This window comes from Spermophilus citellus (genome assembly GCF_964194105.1).
Source record: "Spermophilus citellus genome assembly, chromosome: 5".
Classification (NCBI taxonomy): Eukaryota; Metazoa; Chordata; class Mammalia; order Rodentia; family Sciuridae; genus Spermophilus; species Spermophilus citellus.
This window is the reverse complement of record NC_138186.1, coordinates 71,905,598-71,927,733: the sequence shown is the minus strand read 5'-3', so window position 1 is coordinate 71,927,733 and position 22,136 is coordinate 71,905,598. Positions and strand designations below refer to the sequence as shown.

The 22,136-nt window shown below is 39.0% G+C and overlaps 1 protein-coding gene across 12 annotated transcripts in view; it reads left to right on the top strand.

Moving 5' to 3' along the window:
* The window catches only part of DST (dystonin), a 435,613-nt gene that overhangs the window by 228,086 nt on the left and 185,391 nt on the right, over window positions 1-22,136 (top strand). For all 12 annotated transcript variants that reach the window (XM_081294333.1, XM_081294339.1, XM_081294338.1 and 9 more), the window contains one exon: window positions 12,425-12,591. In XM_081294333.1, the coding sequence (XP_081150459.1) occupies window positions 12,425-12,591 (167 nt within the window). The remainder of the gene's footprint in view (window positions 1-12,424; window positions 12,592-22,136) is intronic.

The window sequence follows — 22,136 nt, the reverse complement described above, 5'->3', positions numbered from 1 at the left end:
TACTCAGTTGCTCTGAATTATGTTTATTCATTATTGTTTCTCTGAAAATATGAAGCTTAGACAATAGAATTCATATTGAGAATTCAAGGACTTGGATAAAATTTAAATGGTTTACCTTTCATATGATAGTTTTGCTCCACAGATCTTGGAAGACAAAGGTAATTCATTGTATAGTTGACTGGTTTATTTCTATCTGAACAATTTGATCTCTTTTGAAAAAATACAAATGAATTCATTGATTTTTGACTAGTTTCTTGTCATTTAGATTTCATAACTAGTTTTTTAAAATCTAGCTTTAAAATTACAGTTTAGAATTGAGGTCCATTTCAGTATTCCTAATGCTTCTGTTTTTTAAATTAAATGAAGGACCTACAAAAGAAGTTTTAAACCCTTTCCTCTACAAAAAAGGTAGTAATTTTTATGTTGGGGTTTCTCTCTGTTTGAATAAGGAATAGAGAATTTGCTCAATGTAGTCATCAGTTTAGAGCATTAGCAGTTGATCTTTACCAACTTTCTCATGGCTTGACCCTTTATTGAAATCTTTCCTCTCCTGCAGGCAGTTTGTACCAAGTCAGAATTTTCAAAATGTTTGAGCCATCGTTGCAGTTCAAAATATTTTTTTGGAGCAATTTTACACTTTTTTTTGAAGCTTGGAAGCAGACACTTAAAATGTGTTGATTACGTTTATTTCTGCCAAAATAGTTAAAAACATTTTGGGAGAAATGGTTCTTGGACACAAGCATCTTGACTAAGAAATATTTGCATGTGTTGACAAATTCAGTATGGAATTCAATTTTCCCTAATTGTAATGTCACATGTTAAGAATCAAAGAGTAAGCAGTCATAGTCCCTTCTTAGTTACCGCCCTTCACTGTGGGACAAGCACTGTTCTGAGCCGCGTACATGTGTTGTCTTAGTCTGTCGAGAGCCCAGTGAGGAGGTACTATGATCCTCATTTTACATGAAAGGAAATTGAGGCCTAGAGAAGTCACAGGACTAGTAAATGGTGGAATCAGGAATTGAACGCAAGTCTCCCTCTCCACAGACATGCCCCAGTTTTCTTCCCAGTTAGATTTGAAATAATTGTTAAGAGACAAGTGAGGTAGAAGAATCTCAAGCTTCACCTGTTTTATTCCAGGCCTTTTATTAATATCTCAACTTTTTCATGTAGAATATAATCTCTCTCTCTCTCTCTCTCTCTCTCTCTCTCTCTCTCTCTCTCTCTCTCTCTCTCTTTGTGGTGCTGGGGATTGAACCCAGGGCCTTGTGCATGTGAGGTACTGTACCAAATGAACTATATCCCCAGCCCCCTAGAATATAATCTTAATTTTTATTTTAATAAAAGCAAGAAGGAATTGAATTTTCATTCAATAGCATTTTTGTATCTTATGCTCTAAATTGATAAGGATTCTGTGTTCTGCACAGAAGATCAATCGGCTGCCTATCATTTCTACATCTGTTGCGTTTCCCAGAAGTCTGGTTCTGCTTCTGTAGAATGAGGTGGTTCATTGATGGATAAAGCTCCTTCCAGAATGTTGTAGGAAACCGTTGTAGGTTTAGTGAAATAGAGGAAAGAGCACTGATGAGGGGTGGCATAAGAATACTTAATTTTAACCCAGGTCATCTTATTCACATCTGTAAAATTGGATAGTTTCTTGTTGTGAGAATTAAATGGGGTTTTGTGTGTGGAGTAGACATAAGAGACTGAGAAGTGCTTTATAATCTTTATCCTATTACTGTCTTCTTCTGTGGAAAAGATAAAACACCTGTAGTCACCCTCTGAAAGAAGAGCTCTGTGAGTTTTCAAAACTTTCCAGTACACTTCTTGCTTCCTCTGGTCATAAAGCATTCTGCATAAGCAGGGTCAGCTGCCAGCTTCTCCCCAACCCCCATCCTACCTCCTCTCACTAATTTCTTCAGCAAATATTTAGTGAACACCTACTATGTGTCAGTCAGTGTGCTGACCATCTTTCTCAAATTCCAAGGTTGGCTTAAAACTGTCAACTTGTTCAAACAGAAATACCTGTTGGAGGAGCCAATTCTTGAAGCTGCTTTTGATTATTTACACCTTACTGTGGGTTCATTTCAAAGGTATTAATGAGAGTATCTCGGATATAGGAGAGGAAGAGAATATAAGGCCAGAAGCCAATCTGCAATTCTGAGGGGGAAGAGGCTGTCAGTAACAGAGCTGTGACTAGTCTAGTGGGGATTTTATTTTATTTTAATAAAACACAGCCTTGCTATGTTGTCTAGGCTGACCTTGAACTCTGGGTGTTGAGTTGTTTTCCTTCCCCAGGCTTCTGAGTATCTGGGGCTATAGGCATGCCACTGCACCTAGCTTGGTGGGGAAATTGTTTATGAACCTTGACAACCAGTTTATGTGAGAGATACGTGTCTTCCGCTGAAAATGTGAGAATGTCCTGCATATCAGCTGCTCTATACACACACAGACTGAGCTGCTTCAGTGAAAAGGGGCTTAATTGACTGTTAGGGATGACTGGGGGATGCCCTCTCAGATCTGTGCCTGTGCTGCCATTTCCCAGCTGTGGGTGCACTGGAACGAAGCTGAGTTGGCAGCATCCAGTGTGGCTACTGATATAGAGGGGAAATCAGTCTTGGTTGTAAAAATATCCCCCCCCCCTTTTTCTCATTTATGTGAAGGAGAAATTTTACTCTCAGAGATTCTAAATTGGAACTAAAGACCTAGCTTCATGACCTAGGCTGCCTACCAGCATGCTGTGCGACCTTTGGCACATCACATCACTTCTTTTTGTCTCAGCTTGTTCACCAGTAAAATGAATGAGTCCATCAAATGGCCCTGCTTCCTTTCAATTTGGATTCCCATGACTTTTGGTCTTTACTTTTTATAGACTTCTTTAAGTGGAATATCTTACTACTTAGTTATTTTAACTTCAGAACTGTTGCACATAAATTATTTAAATGGTAAATTTGATAAAATTTTTAAGTAATTAAAGCATTTTTAAAGAAAATTTGCATTATTTGCATTATGTTAAAGAAATTCATTTTTGTTTTTAAAAAGGTAAAGAGGGACTGGGGATGTGGCTCAATGGTAGAGCACTTGTCTAGCATGTACAAGACCCTGAGTTCAATCCCTAGCACTACAAAAAAATTAAAATAAGATGTGAATAAACTCTCAGGGAGTATCTGAGTCAACTTTAGAGTCGGCTGTTCTTGTGTTCTCAGTGCATGCCATAAGCATGACAGCATCTATAAAAATAGTGTGTTCCTGTTGCCCAGTTGTCTGGTGGCATTGACTTTGCTCTTAGGACTTCACATTTACAGATTCAGCTGACTAACATGGTGAGGCTGTTGCAACTCACTTCATAGTAAGTGGGTCATTTAGCAGTAGGCTGTGAGTGAAATCAGAGCACTGTGGAATATATTGACTTTTTTTTTTCCATTGACAGGACATCTCCAGGTTTACATATTGTGTTGTTTGTGATTTTTTTTTTTTAAGAGAAACAATTTGGGTGAAACTCAGCTTCCCTCCTTGATATTGGGTTATCACTGAGTGGTCTTTGGGCTTTCTTCCCGTTGAATACTTTTGTGCAGTGGTCAGTGTGTTGTTATTATTGGAAAATGAAACAATTGCCATCAATCTACTTATATATCTTTGGTACCAGGGGCACTTAACTACTGAGCCACATCTCCAGTCCTTTTTATTTTTAATTTTGAGACAGGGTCTCACTAAGTTGCTTAGATCCTCACTAAGTTGCCAAGGCTGGCTTTTTGCACTTGTGATCCTCCTGCCTCAGGCTCCCTAGTTGCTGGGATTATAGGTGTGCACTACCATGCCTGGTTAATTTTCTAAAATGACAAGGTTTACATGACAGGTTAATACCAGTGAAAACATGGAACATGTTTCTGATCTTTCTCACTTTTTTCTTTTAATTACTTCCTTATTTTCTTTCTCTCCCTTCCATCCTTCTTATTTAGCAGATACTGTTGATCACCTAATAGATGCTGTGTCGAACTGAGTATGGAGAGAATGTCCTAAAGGGAGAAATATCTTAAGGGAAGAAGTAGGAGAGAGAGGGCATGTGGTGGGTACAGCTTGATGCTCACACGGTTTGATCATAGAAGGGGAATGGCTTGGGTTTGGAGAGATCTACCAAATCTTAATGAGATTACTGTGGCTGCAGAATAAAGGATGAACTGGACTGAGAATGTGAGTAGGGCAAGACTTAGTATAGTGAGACTGGTTAGGGGGCTGTTACTAATCCAGACACTGAGGCTTTGTTCAAAAGAAGGTGGAAGCTCTCTTGAGCCCATTGTCATTGTAAGCCTATCAGGTCTGTGTTTTAAAACATGCTATTGGTATTGACATTGGAGAATAAGACAGTAATCTAGACTAGAGATAATAGTTGGCCTCAACTCAAGTTGTTGGTGGGAAAGAAGAAGTGGGGAAATAAGATTCCCTTCTCCCTGCAAAAATCTAGGGAGAGTTAACAGGTTGTTCTTGTTCTTAGGTGTTTACTGCATCCTTTAGCCATTTATTGAGACTGTGGTTCACATTGCCTGACCACACTCTCTGAGGTACTTGGTCAGGCCTGCACTGTGAAAAAGCTAACAGCTCATTAACCACAACCCTGACTATCCAGGAGTGTTCATGTGTCTGGGGAATCCACAGTTGTAACTGTGTGAATTGGGGTCAGGCTCTTTCCTTCTGTTTGAATACTGCTTATCCAGAGCCTCACCTGGAGTCCTCTGTACCTATTTAATTCCAGTTATTGATGTTTTGAACATTGGATGTCATCTCAGCTCTGCTGAAAGGGAGAAGCAATAATATAGAATGAAGAATCAATGTTGTATGTAAGGGTGGAGTTGAAGTGGGAAAAGTAGAAGCAAATGTGGGAAAGAGTGTGAGGGTTGTTGGAATCAATCTTTTTTAAGGCTAAGGCAAGTTTTCAGCATTTTTAATTTCAGTTTTTGAGCTTGCTTATAAATGGAGTGAAGAGGTAAAATAGAGGTGGTAACTCCTTTGTTCTCAAAGCCTGGCATCCTGAACTATGAAAATAACTTTATATTTTGGGGATCAAGATTCTTTTTTATGCCCAGAGGGCTCAAAATTACAATCTTAAAAATATAGTTACCAGCCACATGTCTAATCCAAATGAGTTTATGGTCCTCCTATCAAATGGGTTAGATTTGTTTTATTACCAATAGAAATAATATGTTTAGAACCTGTATTTGGAAAACCACATTGTAACATGTCCAGGGAGTTTATGAGAATGCCTTATGAGGATCTTTTGTAACCCAGGGCTGTGCTTTGGAAACTAGCTTCAGTCAGGGCTCTGGAAAATATTTGGCCTTGACATAAAAATCCTGAAGACTCTCATTTCTAATCTAAGTTTGGAATCTTATAAATGTGAAAAGGAATACATGCAATTATTGAGCTGGTTAAAGCATTTTAACACAGAATACCACAACTGTCACATGCTTTTTGCTATTTATCCATAGCATAGGCCAAATCTTGATGTCATTTGAATTCATGGGGAAGCTTATTCCTCCTGGAGTAAAAGCCAGAATGGCACACACTGTATGTTCCTGTGACCTACTTCCTGCAACTAGGTCCCACTTTCCAGTAGTCCATTCAGCTCTCAGGTCAGAACCCTCTTGATCATACCCTGAGACATTCGTTGACATTGAAACTCAGTTCTAGAAGAAGGTAGAAGCTTTGGCCAGGCCAGTATCTTTTGAGGCCTGTCATAACTATTAAATTGTGATTGACATTCATGTTTACTTTGGACTTGTTCAGGTCGTTGGCTTCCCTATTATATTCTCCTTAAATTTGGAAAACAACTGCTAGAGTTTGGTTGTTTTTACAATGTCATGATAAAATTTGTTTCATTTTTGTTTTTGTTTGTAATCCTGGGGATTGAGCTCAGGCCTTTGTTTATGCTAGGCAAGCATTCTACCACTGAGCTATATCCCCAGCTAAGATAAATTTCTTGAAAAATGTTTTCGATGTGTCATTTTTATTGTGTAAATGAGAAGCAGATAAACCCTACTTGGTTAAGTGACATTTTTATAGGTTGATCAGTTATGTTGGTTGGGGGTTACAACCTACAGAGGTAGTAAAGCCTCCCATGTGGGACCTTGAAACATATGATAAAGTAGAAATGATCAAGAGGATCCTGGTTGCCTGAATGAATTAATGCAAGTTCCTAAGGTGTCTGACTGGGTCACAATGTCTTTTGTTTATTGGGTATTTGCTGAGTGTCATGTGCCAGGCACTGTAATACTTAAGTGAATAAGACATTGTTTATCTTTGTATGTTGCTCATATGCTAGAGGGGGGAAAGATTTATCAAGAAGCAAAAGTAGTACACAGTGTATACTCCTGTAAAGCAGTATGCATAGGGTGGGTGGCAGGCACCTCACCCAGACTCTGCAGGTGCACTCAGCTCATGGAGAAGGACTAGAGGGTCAGTGCATTCTCTGGGTAGGGATGGCTCATATACATGCTTAGTGTTCTGTGGAAATACATTGGCATAGAGAAAGAAGTAGTTCATTGTGCTAGACTGAGGAGTTTCAAAGGGAGGGTGTTAGGGGGAAGGAGGCTGCATAGGAGTATGACCAGTTGAGTGTGGGCATACAGGATGAACTGCACCGAGGATGACTTCAGGAGTTTTTGATGTGGGGGAAGCTGGGTAAATGATGGGGCTGAGCTAGGAATATAGTCGAAGGAGCAGGAAAGAGAAAGAAAACGTCAGTTTTTGATATGTTGAATTTGGAAAGGTGAGATGTAGCACAGTTTAAGAGTGCCCTCTTTGAGCACTAGTCTGTTGGTATTTGTGAAGTGCTTAAAGCAGCATTTGGCTCACTTAAGTGGTTAGTTTTACTCTTTCAATAAAAGTGTTGGTTAGGGGATTGGGGTGAGTTTATGGATAAGATAGTGTGTGTGACATGGGAACTAGGGTCATCAGTGTGAAGGATGGTTGGAAGCATTGTAGTAGAGGAAATCAGCCAGGACTGAGAGGAGAGGACTGAGGCCCAGGCCTGGAGGGTAGCATTAAAGTTGTGCTCCAGAGGAGCCTCTAATGAAGACCGAGAAGGAAAGCCCAGAGACCAGAGGAAAAACAGGAAGGAGTGGCATCACTGCCAGGGACAAGTGCCTTGAAGAGATCAGGATTAGAAAATGGAGGTATTGGCAAATAATTACGAACTATTCTTGCTGGTTCCATCGTATGCTTTGTGAAGACATTTGTGTAACCAGTGAACATCAATGGTTCAAGCATATGCTTACAGGTATTTGTTGAATGAGTGAGTCTGTGAAAGAGGTGGTGATAGATGACTTCTCCCAATCTTTCACCTCTTCAGTTTTCCCCTACCTATCACTTTAATTATGTTTTGTAAACTAATTTCCTTCTTAACTCTGAAAATAGTCATGAGGAAGAATTACCAGATTCTCTTGTCTGGTCAGCTCTGCTCAGTTTCAGTGGAGTGATGGGGATGGAAACCAAATCACAGCAGGTAGAGAAGAGAATGTAATTAAGACAAAAAGAAAAAAAATGACAGAATACTCTTTTAGGTAGCTTCCGAGAGAGAGAGAGAGAGAGAGAGAGAGAGAGAGAGAGAGAGAGAGAGAGGTGTAGAGGTAGATAGATAAGAGGGAATTGAGTTGAAGGTTATTTACTTTTACTTTAGGATAGGGGAGACTTGGGCATTTTAAATATGGAGAAGAAAGACCCAGGTGAAAGAGAATAATAGAATAAGATCTCTAGGAAGCAGAAGGTGAAAGAATTAAGTGTACTGGAGGAGAGAGGTCACTTGGAGGTAAAGAGTGTAACGGGACAGGGAGGTGAGAGAGTCCTGGCTCATGGGGCTGTTTTCTCTCTGAAGAAGAAAAGGTGATTATTTCACATCAATGGGAGACTTGATTATTGGCAACCCAAGATTGCAGACCTGGAATTTGTGGTGGTAACATACAGTGTTATAGGATGGTTTTCTGATATGGTTTCCAAACCTCATAGTTTAGGGTGTGAGCAGGGAAGATGCTCAGCTGCCTTGATAAAGATTGTGGTTGAGTGGCTCCCAGGTAAAGGGTCGGGGAGCTGAGGATACTGATGAGAGTGGTTGGAATGGTGGATCATATAGTATCAGGCAGAGAAGGATGTAAAGATGAGGGAGGGCTCCTTAGGAGAAGAAAAATGTTTTCCCACCAACCTCCTAAATTCTTAGTTGGAACAAACAACAGACAGACAGAACAAGAGAAAAATAAATGGAAATTCACTAACATGTGTATTTCACATATACCCGGGAGACACACAGAGAATGAGTAGTTCTCAAAGAGGTGACTTTGAGTTCCAGCTTCAACCAAGAAAAATAAATTTATAGAGAAGTGACAAGGGGAAAGAACTTTTGAGTCTCTAGGAGTGGCAGCGGGGGGAAGGCAAACAAAGGGCAGATAGAGGCAAGTCAATAAAGCCTGTTCACGTAGAATCCTAGAACCATCTCCAGGCCCACGGACATGCAAAGTTGTCTTCAGTAGTTCATCTTTTATCTCTGATAGAAAGGTGGAGCAAGCAGTACACTTTTTGTATTCTGCTTTTAGGTAAATGGAGGGCAGGGAGTTTTCCTGCACCTGTTTTCTTAATTGTGTTCATCTCAGCAATTCATATTTCTGGGTAGCTTATTCTGGTCTCCCAGAGTCCCTGCCAATCTTCAAGTATATATCAATAAACTTGTTTGTTTTTTCCTGTTAACCTGCCTTATTATATGGGTCTATTCCAACGAAAAATTTCCATTCCAACTAAGAACTTATGAAGGTTGAAGACAAAAATTACTTTTCTTCCCCTGTAACTCACAGTTTAGAACAGAACTGGGCGAGGAATGTGAGATGATGTTGAAGCCAGATGATTGGCTTAGCTAGAGTTGGAGAATGAAAGTGCTAGAAAAACAAGAAGTTGCTGTCAATAGTTCAGCAACTTGTTCTGGTTCAAGATAATGATATCCAGGATGCGGATGCATGAGTGGCTGAAGTGGAGAGGAGACAAAGGACTGAAAATGGGAGCCAGATGGAGACGGGTGTGGGCTTACAGGCACATACTCTTTTGGGTGCCAAACATTTGGGAGACACAGGATAATTTTTGAGGAGAGGAAAAAGGTGGTAAAGCAAGAGTGTCCTACAGTAATGTGAAAAATGAGGTCTTTGCACCTATAGGCAATGGTTTGAAAACCACTGGGTTTGCATCTCTGCAGAGTTAAGCATACCTGTGCTGCCCATTGGCCTAGTAGAGTCTGGGACTTGGTGGAATTTCAGTTAATGTAGTGGAGAGAACCTGGGATTCTGGAGAGATAGAAGCAGTGTAAGGTACTGAAGATACCAGAGACTTTGTTTACTGTGGGAATGGGTATTTTTGGAAGGTTTGGAAACGATAGCAATCTGGTCAGGGGAAATGAAATACAAATGAAATATGGGCATGACAGGCTCAGTGACAGGAAGAACTTGGGTTTGAGTAGTAGCCAACCATGACCTGGATGTGAGGCATGAGGGCTTCAAGTTTCCAGAAATAACTCTGATATAAGGTATTTTGGTTTTGGTGCTGGTTGACAGATTGTTGGTGAGATGCTTTTAGGGGCAAATAATTGCCAATAAAATGGTGCTGGGAGAGTTTTCTCTGTGTCAGGTACTGTGCTGAGCACTCTATGTGCTTATTCCATCTAGTCCTCAGAACCACCGAAGAAGATAGACGTGATCATCTATTGTTTAAGTTTCATAGATGGGAAGATGAATTTTTGAAATATTTTGTGAATAGTCTGTGCTCATTCATTCTGTTAACCATTGGAGGTGAGATTTGACCCTAGGTGATAGGAACTGCAACCCTCTCCTACCATTGCTGTGTTGGCTCCAGGTTTTGTAAGGAGGTACTCTATGATTTCCTGCAGTCCATTCTGAGTGTCAGCTGTCCCCAACCTGCCTTTCGTGGAGGACTTGGGTTGTTTCACTAACACACACATTTCAGATCAGGGTTGTGAATTACAACTGTAGACTTATAATTTTTAGCATTCAATTTATTTTTCCTTTTTGCTTTATTTGCAGTGTATCATGAAAAATCTGATATACTCAGATAGTAGCTAATGTTGTCTGTTTTTTAAAAATACCTTAAATCACTGTGTGAGGATGACATTTGGTTAATTGGCAAGAGCAGGGGAAGCTGAAATGGAGTCAATGCATTAGTCTTTGTTATGTTAAAGCTTGGTTCATAAAATAAATATACTTTTTAAAGTTACACCTTTTTAAATAGTGTTATCTGAAGTAGTATATATAATCTGAAATTCACATATTGGAAATGTATTTAATAAGAATGCATGGTTTTGGTTGATATTTAACCATTGTCAAACCTCTGAACAACTCTTTCTTTTCTTGAGGATGGAGTATTCTCTGTATTGCTCAATGCTTTTACACAGGTACCCGTGGTTGAAATTTACTGACTTCCCTAGTTAATAGATGATTACTTTTATAACTGGACTGGCATGGAATGTTCTAGAATCAGCAAAAAACAGCCCCCTTAACTCTCCAGTTATTTCTGTCCTTTTTAAATAGCACTGTCAATACTCCAGTGTAGCTCCTCCATTTTTTGGGAAGAGGAGTGGAGTCAAATTTTTGCTTTTCCATTTGTCAAAAAGAATGACAACACCACAATTAAATAGCTCTCTTCTGTTGAGCATGTATTTCCTGTGTGCCAGGTATTACATTGTGCTGATGTTGAATTCCCACTCACACTGTAATAATTGTTATCCTTATTATTTTACAAGTGAGGAGGTAGTAATCTTAAATCAGCTAAGTAGCTTGAGCATATTAATACCTGAGATGTAAATGCAGAGGAGGTGCCAGGAAGACACACAAGCATAATTTTAAGATTAGAATATTCTTAGAAGTTGGGCAGAAAATAGTGGTGTTTTCTTCACATGAAAAAAAAATTGCTCTTATATATGCTATATAATGTGTTCACACAAACAGTGCTTTGTCATATTATAGAGACTAGCATGAATTCCTAGTAATGATGATTAAGACACTTTGCTTTTATCTCCTGGCCATTTGTCCACTGCCGGGAGTTGAGCTGTACAGGGCATGGTGCTACCTCTGCTGTGCACTGGCAGAGGCCATGTATGGCCCCACCCTCATCTTCAACAAGTGGTGTCCTAGGGGCTGCCAGGCTGGCAAGAGCTCAACTGCTGCAGCTGGCCTGCCCCAGCTCCCTGGGTTGGCTGTGCCCCTGGCCCTTGTGGCAGCTGGGAGGAATAATGGGTTTCCTGTTTTAATTTTAAACTGCTAGATGAAAAGGTCTCTTTAGTCTGGAGTTGTCCCCCCCCCCCCCTTTAAGTTGCTTGACTCTGTATTTTGACCTCTGAGTTCTGTGTTGTGTTTACAGTCTCAGTAAGACTTTAGACCAAAAAGGGCCTTAAATGTTATCTGCTTTTGCTTCCTACTCCCTCATTTTATAGATGAGGAAGTTGACTCACAGACCTGGCATGAATTATCCAAAGCTATGGGACTTGTGGTCAGAGCTAGAAGCATATCACATGACTCTGGTCTAGTGATTTTGTTCCTGTTATAGAATTATTTTTCCCTCCCTACACCTTGATTCCAGTCTCCTTACTTGCCCATCCTGATTCTGGCTTGCCTCTTGCATTCTTGATCTTTTGGCTCTTCATCTTGCTCTGACTGAGGGAGCAGTTGTTGGTGTTAATCCCAGCTTTGGAGTTACTGGCAACTCCTGGTAAAGTCACTTTGTGCCTTAGTGTAATTATCAGTAGGCCAAGGAGGACCCTTTTCAAAGTGATGCTCTTGGAAAATGTAAATCATGAACACTCACGAGTGTTGTTATTATATTATTATTTGATGGAAGAAGCTTAAAAAACATTGAAATAAAAAAAAAAATGTAGGGGAAATCAGTTGAAAAGTTTTGTGTTGAACAAGCTGAGCAAGACTCTTGAGAAAATTAAGAGATTTGCAGCCAAATTGTTATATAATATAATTAAGAATATACTATTTCTTTCTCTATTCTTTACACAGAATACCTGTTGGCTCAATTTCTGCTCAGCAGGTGGTAGTGCAGAGTAATTTATAGGTTTACTTCAGATCAGTTTGCATTTGGAAAAAAAATTTGCTGAAGGATTTTTTTTTTTTTAACTGATTAGCAAAGAAGAAGGTAGAATTTTCTGATACTGTGATGTTTTGGTATAGTTAAGTTCTTGGACACAAATAACTTTTTAAATCTGTTAGCCTGATTGAAACTTAATTTTCCTATATGTAAAATGGAGAAATATATTTAGTGTTTAAATAAGTTATGAGGACTGAGGAAAACAGTACTCATGAAGTGCCTGGCACACAGTAGGTTTGTAATCTGCATTAACTTCCTTCCTTCCTAATTGTTCAACACTTTCTGTTATATTTAGATATCTGATATCCATGTCACTGGAGAGTCAGAGGATATGTCTGCAAAAGAGAGATTGCTATTGTGGACACAACAGGCAACAGAGGGTTATGCTGGAATACGGTGTGAAAATTTCACTACCTGCTGGAGAGATGGAAAACTATTTAATGCCATCATTCATAAATACAGGTATGGAATTGCCGCAGTCTTGGCTGGGCACAAGATCACGAGCCACCACACAGCTTTGTAGATTCAAACAGCAATCTTTATTCCCGAACTCACACCGGCCTCCACACACGCTCTGGGGCAATCCCAGTTCTGCTGCCACCCAATTCACCTACTCCACGAGGCTTTCTTCCCAAAATACTCTCTGAATCTCACGAGAACTCAAAAGGAGCTCAGGTAGCAGGAACGCCCTATTTCCAGCAGCAATAATCCTCAACATTGAACTTCCCTAAAACCCAAGGTCTTAAACTGGGAATGCCCTTAACCCAAGGAGCGGTATACTTCCTCAAACTGCAGGATACACCCTAATCCTGGATCCACCCTGGTCATTGAGCAGGGTCACCTTTCTCAAACACACATGCAAGGTCACAGCAAATTTCCAAGGCAAGTCCATTTAACATGGGGTACGCTGGCAAGGAAATATCGATGCGTCATACCTACTTGGCAATGGCCCTCAGCATGGAATCTGTGGTGTTTTTTCCCTACACAAACATAAGGCATGTTTCTTTAACTTCTAAATTTTAAAATAACCTATTATGGAAACAATGCATCTACATGGCAGAAAAATACAAATAAACTAAAAATATCACATTCCCATCACTTAGAAATCATCGTTCTAATCTTTAGTGTACACATGTAGACCAACTAGCTATAGTATGCATTTGAATTTTGCCAGTAACTTAGCAGGCAGCTCTGCTATGTAGAATCTGCATGTAGATGACATAGAATGTATGTACAAGGTACTGATGAGTGGGACAGTGTTTAGTTCAGATTTATAGCTCAGAAGTTTTCAAATTATAATCACCTAATTAACTAGTTATTCTTGTGAGTGACTAGGCTTAACAATGGTCAATTTTGTGGTGGGAAGCAGTTTTTTTTGGTGAAAAATTTTAAGAACTAAATCCATATTAACACTTAGCATAGCACTAACTGCCAGCACTGTTCCAGGCAATTTTTATTTGTTAACTAGTTTAATCCTCAAAATATCTCAGTTGTCCTCATTCCTAGTTAAGGGACAGAATGCAAAATGCACAATAAATAATTTGCCTAAAACACAGCTAACAACAAGTAGTAGATCTGGGATTCAAACCTAGGCAGGCTTCTAGCCCTGACCACAAGTCCCATTGCTTTGGATAAGTCCCGTACTTTTATTAGCTATGAGAAGCTCAAGCCCCAGAAAATGTTTATTGAAAACTATGTATTTCTTGGTCTCATTTATCTTCCTTAGTTTTATAATGATTGTGTTATTTTCTCAAAGAATTGAAAATATTCCTAAATAGACTAAACCTAAGCTATAAACTCATTCAACTAACAAACTTATTTGATTATCATAAAAATAATAATTATGTTAATGAAGTTCAGTGATTTACATGTTATCAAATCAACCATTCCCATGAAGCGTAACCTGTTATCATCCCATTTTATGGATGAGGCACCCTGCCAAGGTCGCATTATTCATAACTTTTCTCTCCTTCATCTCTCTTTCCCTTTTTATGTTGGAATTTTCAACATCTACAGAACAGTAATGAATCCTTCATGCACCCACACCCAAGAGTTCCTATTTTTAAGCACTATAATTGTCCCCTTTTGTTAAGAAACAACATAAGTAGAGGTGAGTGTAGGTTGCTGAATTAAGAAGAAAACCCAAGATCAACATGCCTGCATTTTTTCAAAACAAAGATCCTCTTGGGTAACTCAGAGCCAAGAGGGTTTAGTGGATAGACATTGCCATTGTCACACTGCACATTGTCACACTACATACTGCACACGGGGACTATGTAGCTGGTCACATTCTATACATGGGATGATAAAAATCTTCATAGCCTTTGAATAGAAAGATATTGATTGTAACACCGAAGGGACTATGTCAAGATGCATCTTCAAGGGTGTTCTCTGCTCTCTTCTTTGAATTAAGATAGAATCAGAACATTTTTGAGAAGCAAGCTCTTCTGAAATCATCTGCTTTTAAAATCAGTAGTTTCTGAGACTTCTTTCTTCAGTACTCATGAAAAATCATGGAACAAATTGGCATATATTTGCTATATATTTTTCATCTAAGGGCTTTAATAAGTCACTGTGTATGTCAAAGGTCGTAAAATGTCTTAGGGAAGTTTAATGTTATAGAGCTCAGTTGCTCTAGGGAGAATTTGAACCTTGTGAATATTATTTGCTTTGAACTTTAACTTTGGCATAGTGATCATGTTAGAAAACTGTTTAACTTTGAATTCTGGTTTTCCTAGTTTGCTTTTTTGTTGTTGTTGTTGTTAGAATTCCTGGTAAAAATACCGCATATCAAGTTGAATTGTTTATGTGATTTCTTTATTGCTAAAATTCTTTCAGGGTACCCTGTGCTTCATGTAATATTTCTGTGGTTTCTTTCAATAGAAGAAACCTTTTAACTGTAGAACTGTATTTTTAAAGTCCTTTCTTAAGAACCCTGTGCCTTACACATACTAGGCAAACATTCTACCACTAAGCCACAGCCCTAGCCCCATTTTTTAATTTTCATTTTGTTAGTGGGGATTGAACCCAGGGCCTCTTTACTTCTGAGATATGTCCCTAGTCCTTTATTTTATTTTGAGACAGGGTCACACTGAGTTGCCGAGGCTGGCTTCCAGCTTGCCATCTTCCTGTCTTGGCCTCCCACATGGCTGGGATTATAGGCATTAGCCACTGTGCCTAGCCCATGTAGATGTTTTTGTCCCAGTTTTTAAAAATATAAGTTAGCTTTTTAAATAACCACAATCCTACGAAATAGAGTGTGTCTCCAATTTTATCAATTAAACTGAGGCTCAAAGGGTAACTAACATATTCAGCATCACAACCTTTTGAAAACTGTCAGCTGGGGTATTTTCTCCTTGTTAGAAATTAATGAGGGACAATATTAGCAATTCTTATAGTGAGGACAACTATAGATAATGAAAGAATAATAAAATATTTAGCCTAAGTAAGAGCATAGTCAAGAATGATCTGTTGTGCAGTTTTAGTATGTTCTATTATTCTAAAGAGATGAAGTGCCTTGGTTATACAATGGGTCAGAGGAATGATAAAATAATATGATTTACTGGAAGGGATTATAAGGCATTATTCTATAGATTCTGTGTAAATGATCACTGATGAATACATTGTTTCCCCATTAAATCTGTGTTAGGTAATTTTATTCCTGATTCTTTCTAGGAACTTATATTTATTTTGTTCAGTTTCAATAGGAAGTATTCAAATGATGAATATACCACATACCTGTACTAGTTTCTGCTTGTTTTGTTTATATAGTTTAAATTTCCTTTAGTACATAATAAAGTCTTTTCACTGCAGATCACATGGGTAAAGAGATTTTTTAAAATAAGCCTCACTATTGTCTATAACCTTAGCTTTCATTCAAAAGAATAATAGGCAAGATTGGATGTGGTGAATTTAGATCAAAAGGCTGTGCCACAGAAGCATTTGATTATTAAGTAGCTTAAAAGCAAGAGATGAAAAAGAATTAACCAAGTTGTAATAGCCAAGGCTTCCTCTAAACCCGGGTGGACTAACAAGTCACCAAGAGTTGGGGTGGGTATAGAGAAATAAAACTCAATACAGAATGTCCTTCAGCATAGATGTTACAAGCAGAGGGTTCAACCATGCCCTTGTTTAAGGGTGTGCTCAGGCATCACAGTAAAATTGGTTTATTTTGTTCTGAGATCAAGCTCTGACTTCCAGTGTAAAGTTCAGCACCTCTAACTTTTGTCAGCCTCTCCAAGTGGCTCTCTGCCCTAGAACCTAATGAAAGCCAGGTTCTAAAGCAGCAGCACAGCATCACTCATTAAATTATGTCCGCCTGAGCAGGCGTGAACATGACTGTGCACCTCAGGCCAGAGGAGCAGTACAAGGTGTGCAGCAGGGCCGTGAGAACCTGAGGTGGTGGTACGGAAAGACATCTTGTATGTTGGGACCAAGGTGCCAGTGGGTAGATTTTGAAGAGAGATTATTTCTGCTCACTAGTTTCTTCTGCCTGTTCTTATTTTTAAATTTATTTGAACCTCCTTTTAAGGCCCCTGGCATTCTTTTCATAGGCATGTTTTAAATATGTTTGCCAAGTTAGACTGGAAATTTTGGGAATAGGTCATGTGCAAGAGCATGCCATTTAAATGTTTTCTAATTAAGCAGTGTGTAATTGAGTAGCAATTATTTTCTTCATTGTTTGTTTTGAATTAGAATTTAATGGGGCCATTATATTTAATTGTATTAAATGTTAAAGTTCTTTAATTGGGAAAGTTAGACTCTGAGGCGGTGGTCAGAGTCATCTTGTTTAATAGTATCTGTGGGCTGGTGATTCACCCACCTCCTGGGATTCAGTCACACCTTAGAAGCTAAACTGGATTGAACTGGTGTAATGCTGGGAAGAGGCCCCTTAGGGTTTGAAATGTTCTTCCAGGAAGTTGGATTAGTGTAGACTAGTCCCCCAGTCCTGAGGCAGCAGAATCCAGACATATGAGCGTGGCTTATGGACACACACACACACACACACACACACACAGAGCTCTGAAAGTTTTTAATTTTTTACAAATCCTGTGGCGTTTCAGTTTGTGAAGCAAAATCAAATTGCTTATTTACTTTACCAAATGAACTCACGATGGTTGAACTCCACAGAAATGGGTACTTATAGCCATTATCACATCTAAAAATCCTTGAAGAGCTAATGCCTGCTGTGTGTAATGTAATGCATTTGTCCAGGTGAAGTGTGAGAGTTAGTGTCTCACATCTGGTCACTAATTTTATTGTGTCTATATTTTAACAATTTAGGAGATATAAATTGGCATATAAATATTAGAGAAAATGCCTGCGTATCTTTCTTTCTTTCTGTGCTCCTGGCTCTCTTGCACAGATTACTTCACAGAAATTCCCTGTAATCCTAAAATCGCATTATTGAATGAAATAGTTACAGTTGTGAAGGAAGGTACAACCCACATTCTCCTACTTCCATTTTTTAGGCAGATAACTGAAAGAGCTTTACGGCTAAAACAGAAAAGTGGTTTGTCTAAGGCTCTCCTGCTCATGGAAACCTGGTAAACCCAGTAGCAGTTTCCAGGGTAGGCACTCCTTGGCCACAGTTGTGCTTTTTCTTTTATCTGTGATTTTAAAAAATGCTGCACAGTATTCTGTTGTATGCATGTAACATACATTTATAGTATCTTACTGATGTATGTTATGTTGTTTCTTGCTATAGGAAACATTGTATTGAACTTTGGGTTCTGTGTAGGGTAAGGCCTTAAAAGTGGAATTGCTAGGATAAAGGGTATTATTTATTACCTGTAAATTTTTAAAGTTTATTTCTGAATTGTCTTCCTCTGTACCACACTGCCCCTTCATGAAACCTTTAAGAAAGATACATTTCCTAATTTGTTAATGGTTTTCTAGCAGGTCTAAATCCCATTCTTTTTTTTTTTTCTCTCTTTCACTTTACTCTTTTAATTCACAAAGCTATTTATATTCAGCTTTTAAAGATGTACCAGAGCTGAAATTGCAGGCTTATTTTTTTACTCTGCTTGGTGGGAGGCTGTTGATATAAACATGAGTGTGTTAAAATAGTTAAGGAGGGAATGCCAGGCACGTGGTGCCCACCTGTAATCCTAGGTTCTCAGAAGGCTAAAACAGGAGGATCACAAATTCGAGGCCAGATTGGACAGATTAATGAGACTGTGTCTTGCCTCCCAAAATAGAAAGGGCCGAGGATGCAGCTCTGTAGTAGAGTGTATGCGTGAGGCCCTGGCTCAATCCCCAGTTCCCCAGGAGGAAGAAAAAGGGTTTGGGAGCAAAATGATTAAATGAATAGGCATATTTCAGAGTGATGTGATTATTTAAAAAGTTAGAATGCCAGCAGTGGAGGTTGTCTTGATGTAGTGTATGTGAGCGTACCTGCCTGTCACTGTTCCAGTTGATGAGCATTAGTACTCCCACTCCCCGTCCTGCTGTGGATGCACTAAAGATGGGGCACTGGCTGGGAGCTCAGGATGGCCCTTGACTGACACCTCTCCTTGCTATCAAACCCCACGTGCACACATCCTTCATCCCAGTTCCCTTCTGTATTCTCTTACCCTTTTCTTACATCAGATTTCTCTTACATTAGAAGAATGGCTGGCAGGTGTTTATAAATTTTCCAAAGGCCTGCATATTTTTTGAACTCTTATTTTATTTTGACTCATTTATAGATTCATATTCTCATCTTATTCTGTGGTATAAATAGTTTAAGGGGTTGGGGTTGTGGCTCAGTGATAGAGCTCTCACCCATCATGTGTGAGGCCCTGGGTTCGATCCTCAGCATCACATAATGATAAATAAGTAAATGTATTAAAAAATAGTTTAAGACTTTATTTTCTTTCAGAGTGAAAATAAGGTGATCCTCCCCTCACTCTTTTGGACAGGGGTATTTATCCCTAGTCCCTAAGGTTTACTTAAAATTAACTCTTACCAGTTCACTAAAATGCAGGTACTGGAAGATTTACTTCTCAGTCAAAACCAGTATTCTGTATTTATTAAAGTCCAGGAGACTATTAGGAGTTAGATTATTCTTTGTGAATTGAAAGTCACAATTAATTATCTTTCAATTTTTGAGTTTGTTAGATTCCAACCTTGAAATACCCCTTGAATAAAGCTTTCTGTAAATTATAGTGTTTCTACTCTTTGCTCTCTGCCTTGTTGTTAATAGAACGTGTCTTTGTAGGGAAGAAAACGGTAGAATATATGAAATAAACTCAGACATCTAGTTGTGAGAACAAGGGGAAATTATCTTCATAGCTTGTTGCCACCTTGGAGTTCTTGGCTTTATTTCTTTCAACAATATGTGCCCAAATATGAGCATAGAGGAATGTCTACACCCTGTTACGTAACTATGCGTGGGTCTTCCATGTGCTCATATTTATTTGCTGGGATAAAAGGGAGGAGACCGTTTTACAGAATTTTTTTTTTTTTTTTGGAGGGGGAAGAGTAGGTGAGATGCTTGTTGCACCAATAAAAGCAGTAAGAATATGCTAAGTCTGAACTTGATTTAGTCAGAGCAGTCATGTTCAGGAATTTGTTATGGTAACTGCTATGCTGTCACAGCAGTGAGGCATGTGAATGCGTATTCTCATTGTGTGCTCTGTGCAGAGCTGATGATACATGATATATGCTGTTTCATGTGTCTGTGAGCAGCTTGTGTTCTGGAGGATAGAGGAGGTTTTTAAGACTGCTCTCCAGGTAATTCCAGAGGAGTTTTCTTTGTTTTTGTTTTAAACTTCCAGAGAATTCTTTTCAATTGCTCCTTGCAAACTGCTGAGTATATACTGTTTCCCCAGCAAAGCTTGAGACTGTGTGAGCCCAGCCATTTGCCTTGTCTGTACATGTCCCCAGGAGTGAAAGGCGCTGGAGAAAGTCACACTTCAGGGTAGATTGGTTTCATAGAATTTGAGCAGCAGCAGCCTGGACTGGTCTGGCCAGTAGTCTTCCTGTCTTTTACTGACCCCTTCCTTCACATCATCTTTCTTTCTGTATCTCTTCTTCACCCTTATTAGATGCCCTCAGGGAAATTAAGAAAAGAAGTGGGAAATCTTTCCTCCTGCTCTCAAAGGTTGAAATCCCCCTTCATTTGCATTCATCCTCATCACCTGCGCTCCCTGTTCGTATAGCCATGTTCTGTCCCCCCTATCCTAAGCCAGTCCCTTCTTGCTGTGTTGTGGCTTCTTCTCAGCCTTTGCTTCAGAAACCTTCTTACTCATGTGTATTCAACGTTTCCCTTCAGGAGATGTTTCTCCTTGGATTTTAAGCATGCTGAAACCTCTTCTGTTAATAAAATAGTCAACAGAAACACTCTGCCTTCACACCAAGCTTTTTTTCCAACTACTCCCTTCTCAAATTCCTCAAAAGAGTTTTCTGTATCCGCTTCATTTCTTCACTTGGTGTTATTCCTCAACCCACTCTAATTTGGTTCTGGCTTCATAATTCACTAAAATACTTCTAGGGTCGTGAGTGACTTCCATGTAGCAAGAAGAGTAGACATTTTTCAACCCTCATACTACTACTTTGTATTTGACACTGTTGAGCATTTCTTTCTTTGGAAATTCTCTTACTGTAAGTGTTGAGAGGCTCAAGGTTGCATGTTTGACATTCTTTCTATTTTCTCTCATCTATGCCTGTAGTCTTATTATTGAGACACAGGTTGAATTCTGTAATCAAGGTTATAGAATGAAGTTCTGTGGATTTGACCTTCTAAATATATTCTGACCTCTCTAGTTCTCCCCATTGCTGCAGTATTCTTCTGGAAGCCATCATGGTCTTCTAGCTGGATTCTATGAGAGGTATCTGCACCACTTTAAATTTCTCCTCCATCTGATCCCACACATATCTGATGATTTAATCTTTTAATCCTCCTTAATATACTTTAATGGCTTTCCAAGGTTCTTAGGAAAAAAGGTTGCAATCTTTTAAGAAATTCATGAGAATTGGCCTCTCCCTGGCACCTGGCCACCCTCTAGCTCACCTCTCACCATGTTCCCTTGGCTGACTCCTTGACTATGCATGGGGCTCCTTATAGTCATGCTTCCTTCATCTGCAGAATGTGTGCATGCATTTCCCTCAGGTTTTCTCCTGGTGCCCTCTGGGACCCCCTTTTGGAAAGCTCTGAGCTCTCCATATATATAGGAATTATATTCTCAGTGCCTCATTGCTTGGTACATGGTTGATAATTAAGTACTGAGTGAATAAATGAATGAACTTGCTGATTTGTTGACTGGAATTTTGTATATGAAGCATATAACAAAGTGTCAGGTTATGTCTTCTCTGATTGCATTTTTGTTGCATGCTTTTGGGTGAGTAGATACCTCTTAGTAGCCTGAATACATTGTTGTATATACTTATTTACACAACTGCTTTGCCGTAAATCCTCTCTTGAGATCTTAAGCCATTCATTTGGATTCTTCAAACCTTAAGCCAGCAACAACCCATAATGCCCTCCCTGCCATGTCCACACCCATTTCCAAATGCTCCCTAGGTGTAATTCAAATTTTAGGTAACTTTGTTCTAACTTCTGAAATTCCTGACTTTCATTTTTTCATAGGAGGATTTGAGACATAGGTTACATGATGTGTCTCCAAAGTCAAACCAAGAATAAGTTAGGACTAAAACACAGACACCTGATTTTTGTTATTTTTTCCCCACCTCAATATAGTCTTTTCTCTATAATATGTAAAATCGTCTTTTAAAAATTAATAATAGATTTGTGCTAAGATACACATAAACTGTATTATCTTAGCCATTTTTATGTATACAGTTCAGTTAGTTGCATTAAGTACATTTACATTGTTATACAACCACCACTACCAGCCATCTTCAAAACTCTCTTTGTGTAACTGAAACTCTGTACCCATTAAACTCCTAATACCCTCTTACCCAGCCCTTGTTTACCACCATTCCATACTCTGTATTGTCCTTTAAAAAAAATTGAGATAGTAAATTGTTATTTAGGGTCTTTTCAGATGATCAGATAATTCAAA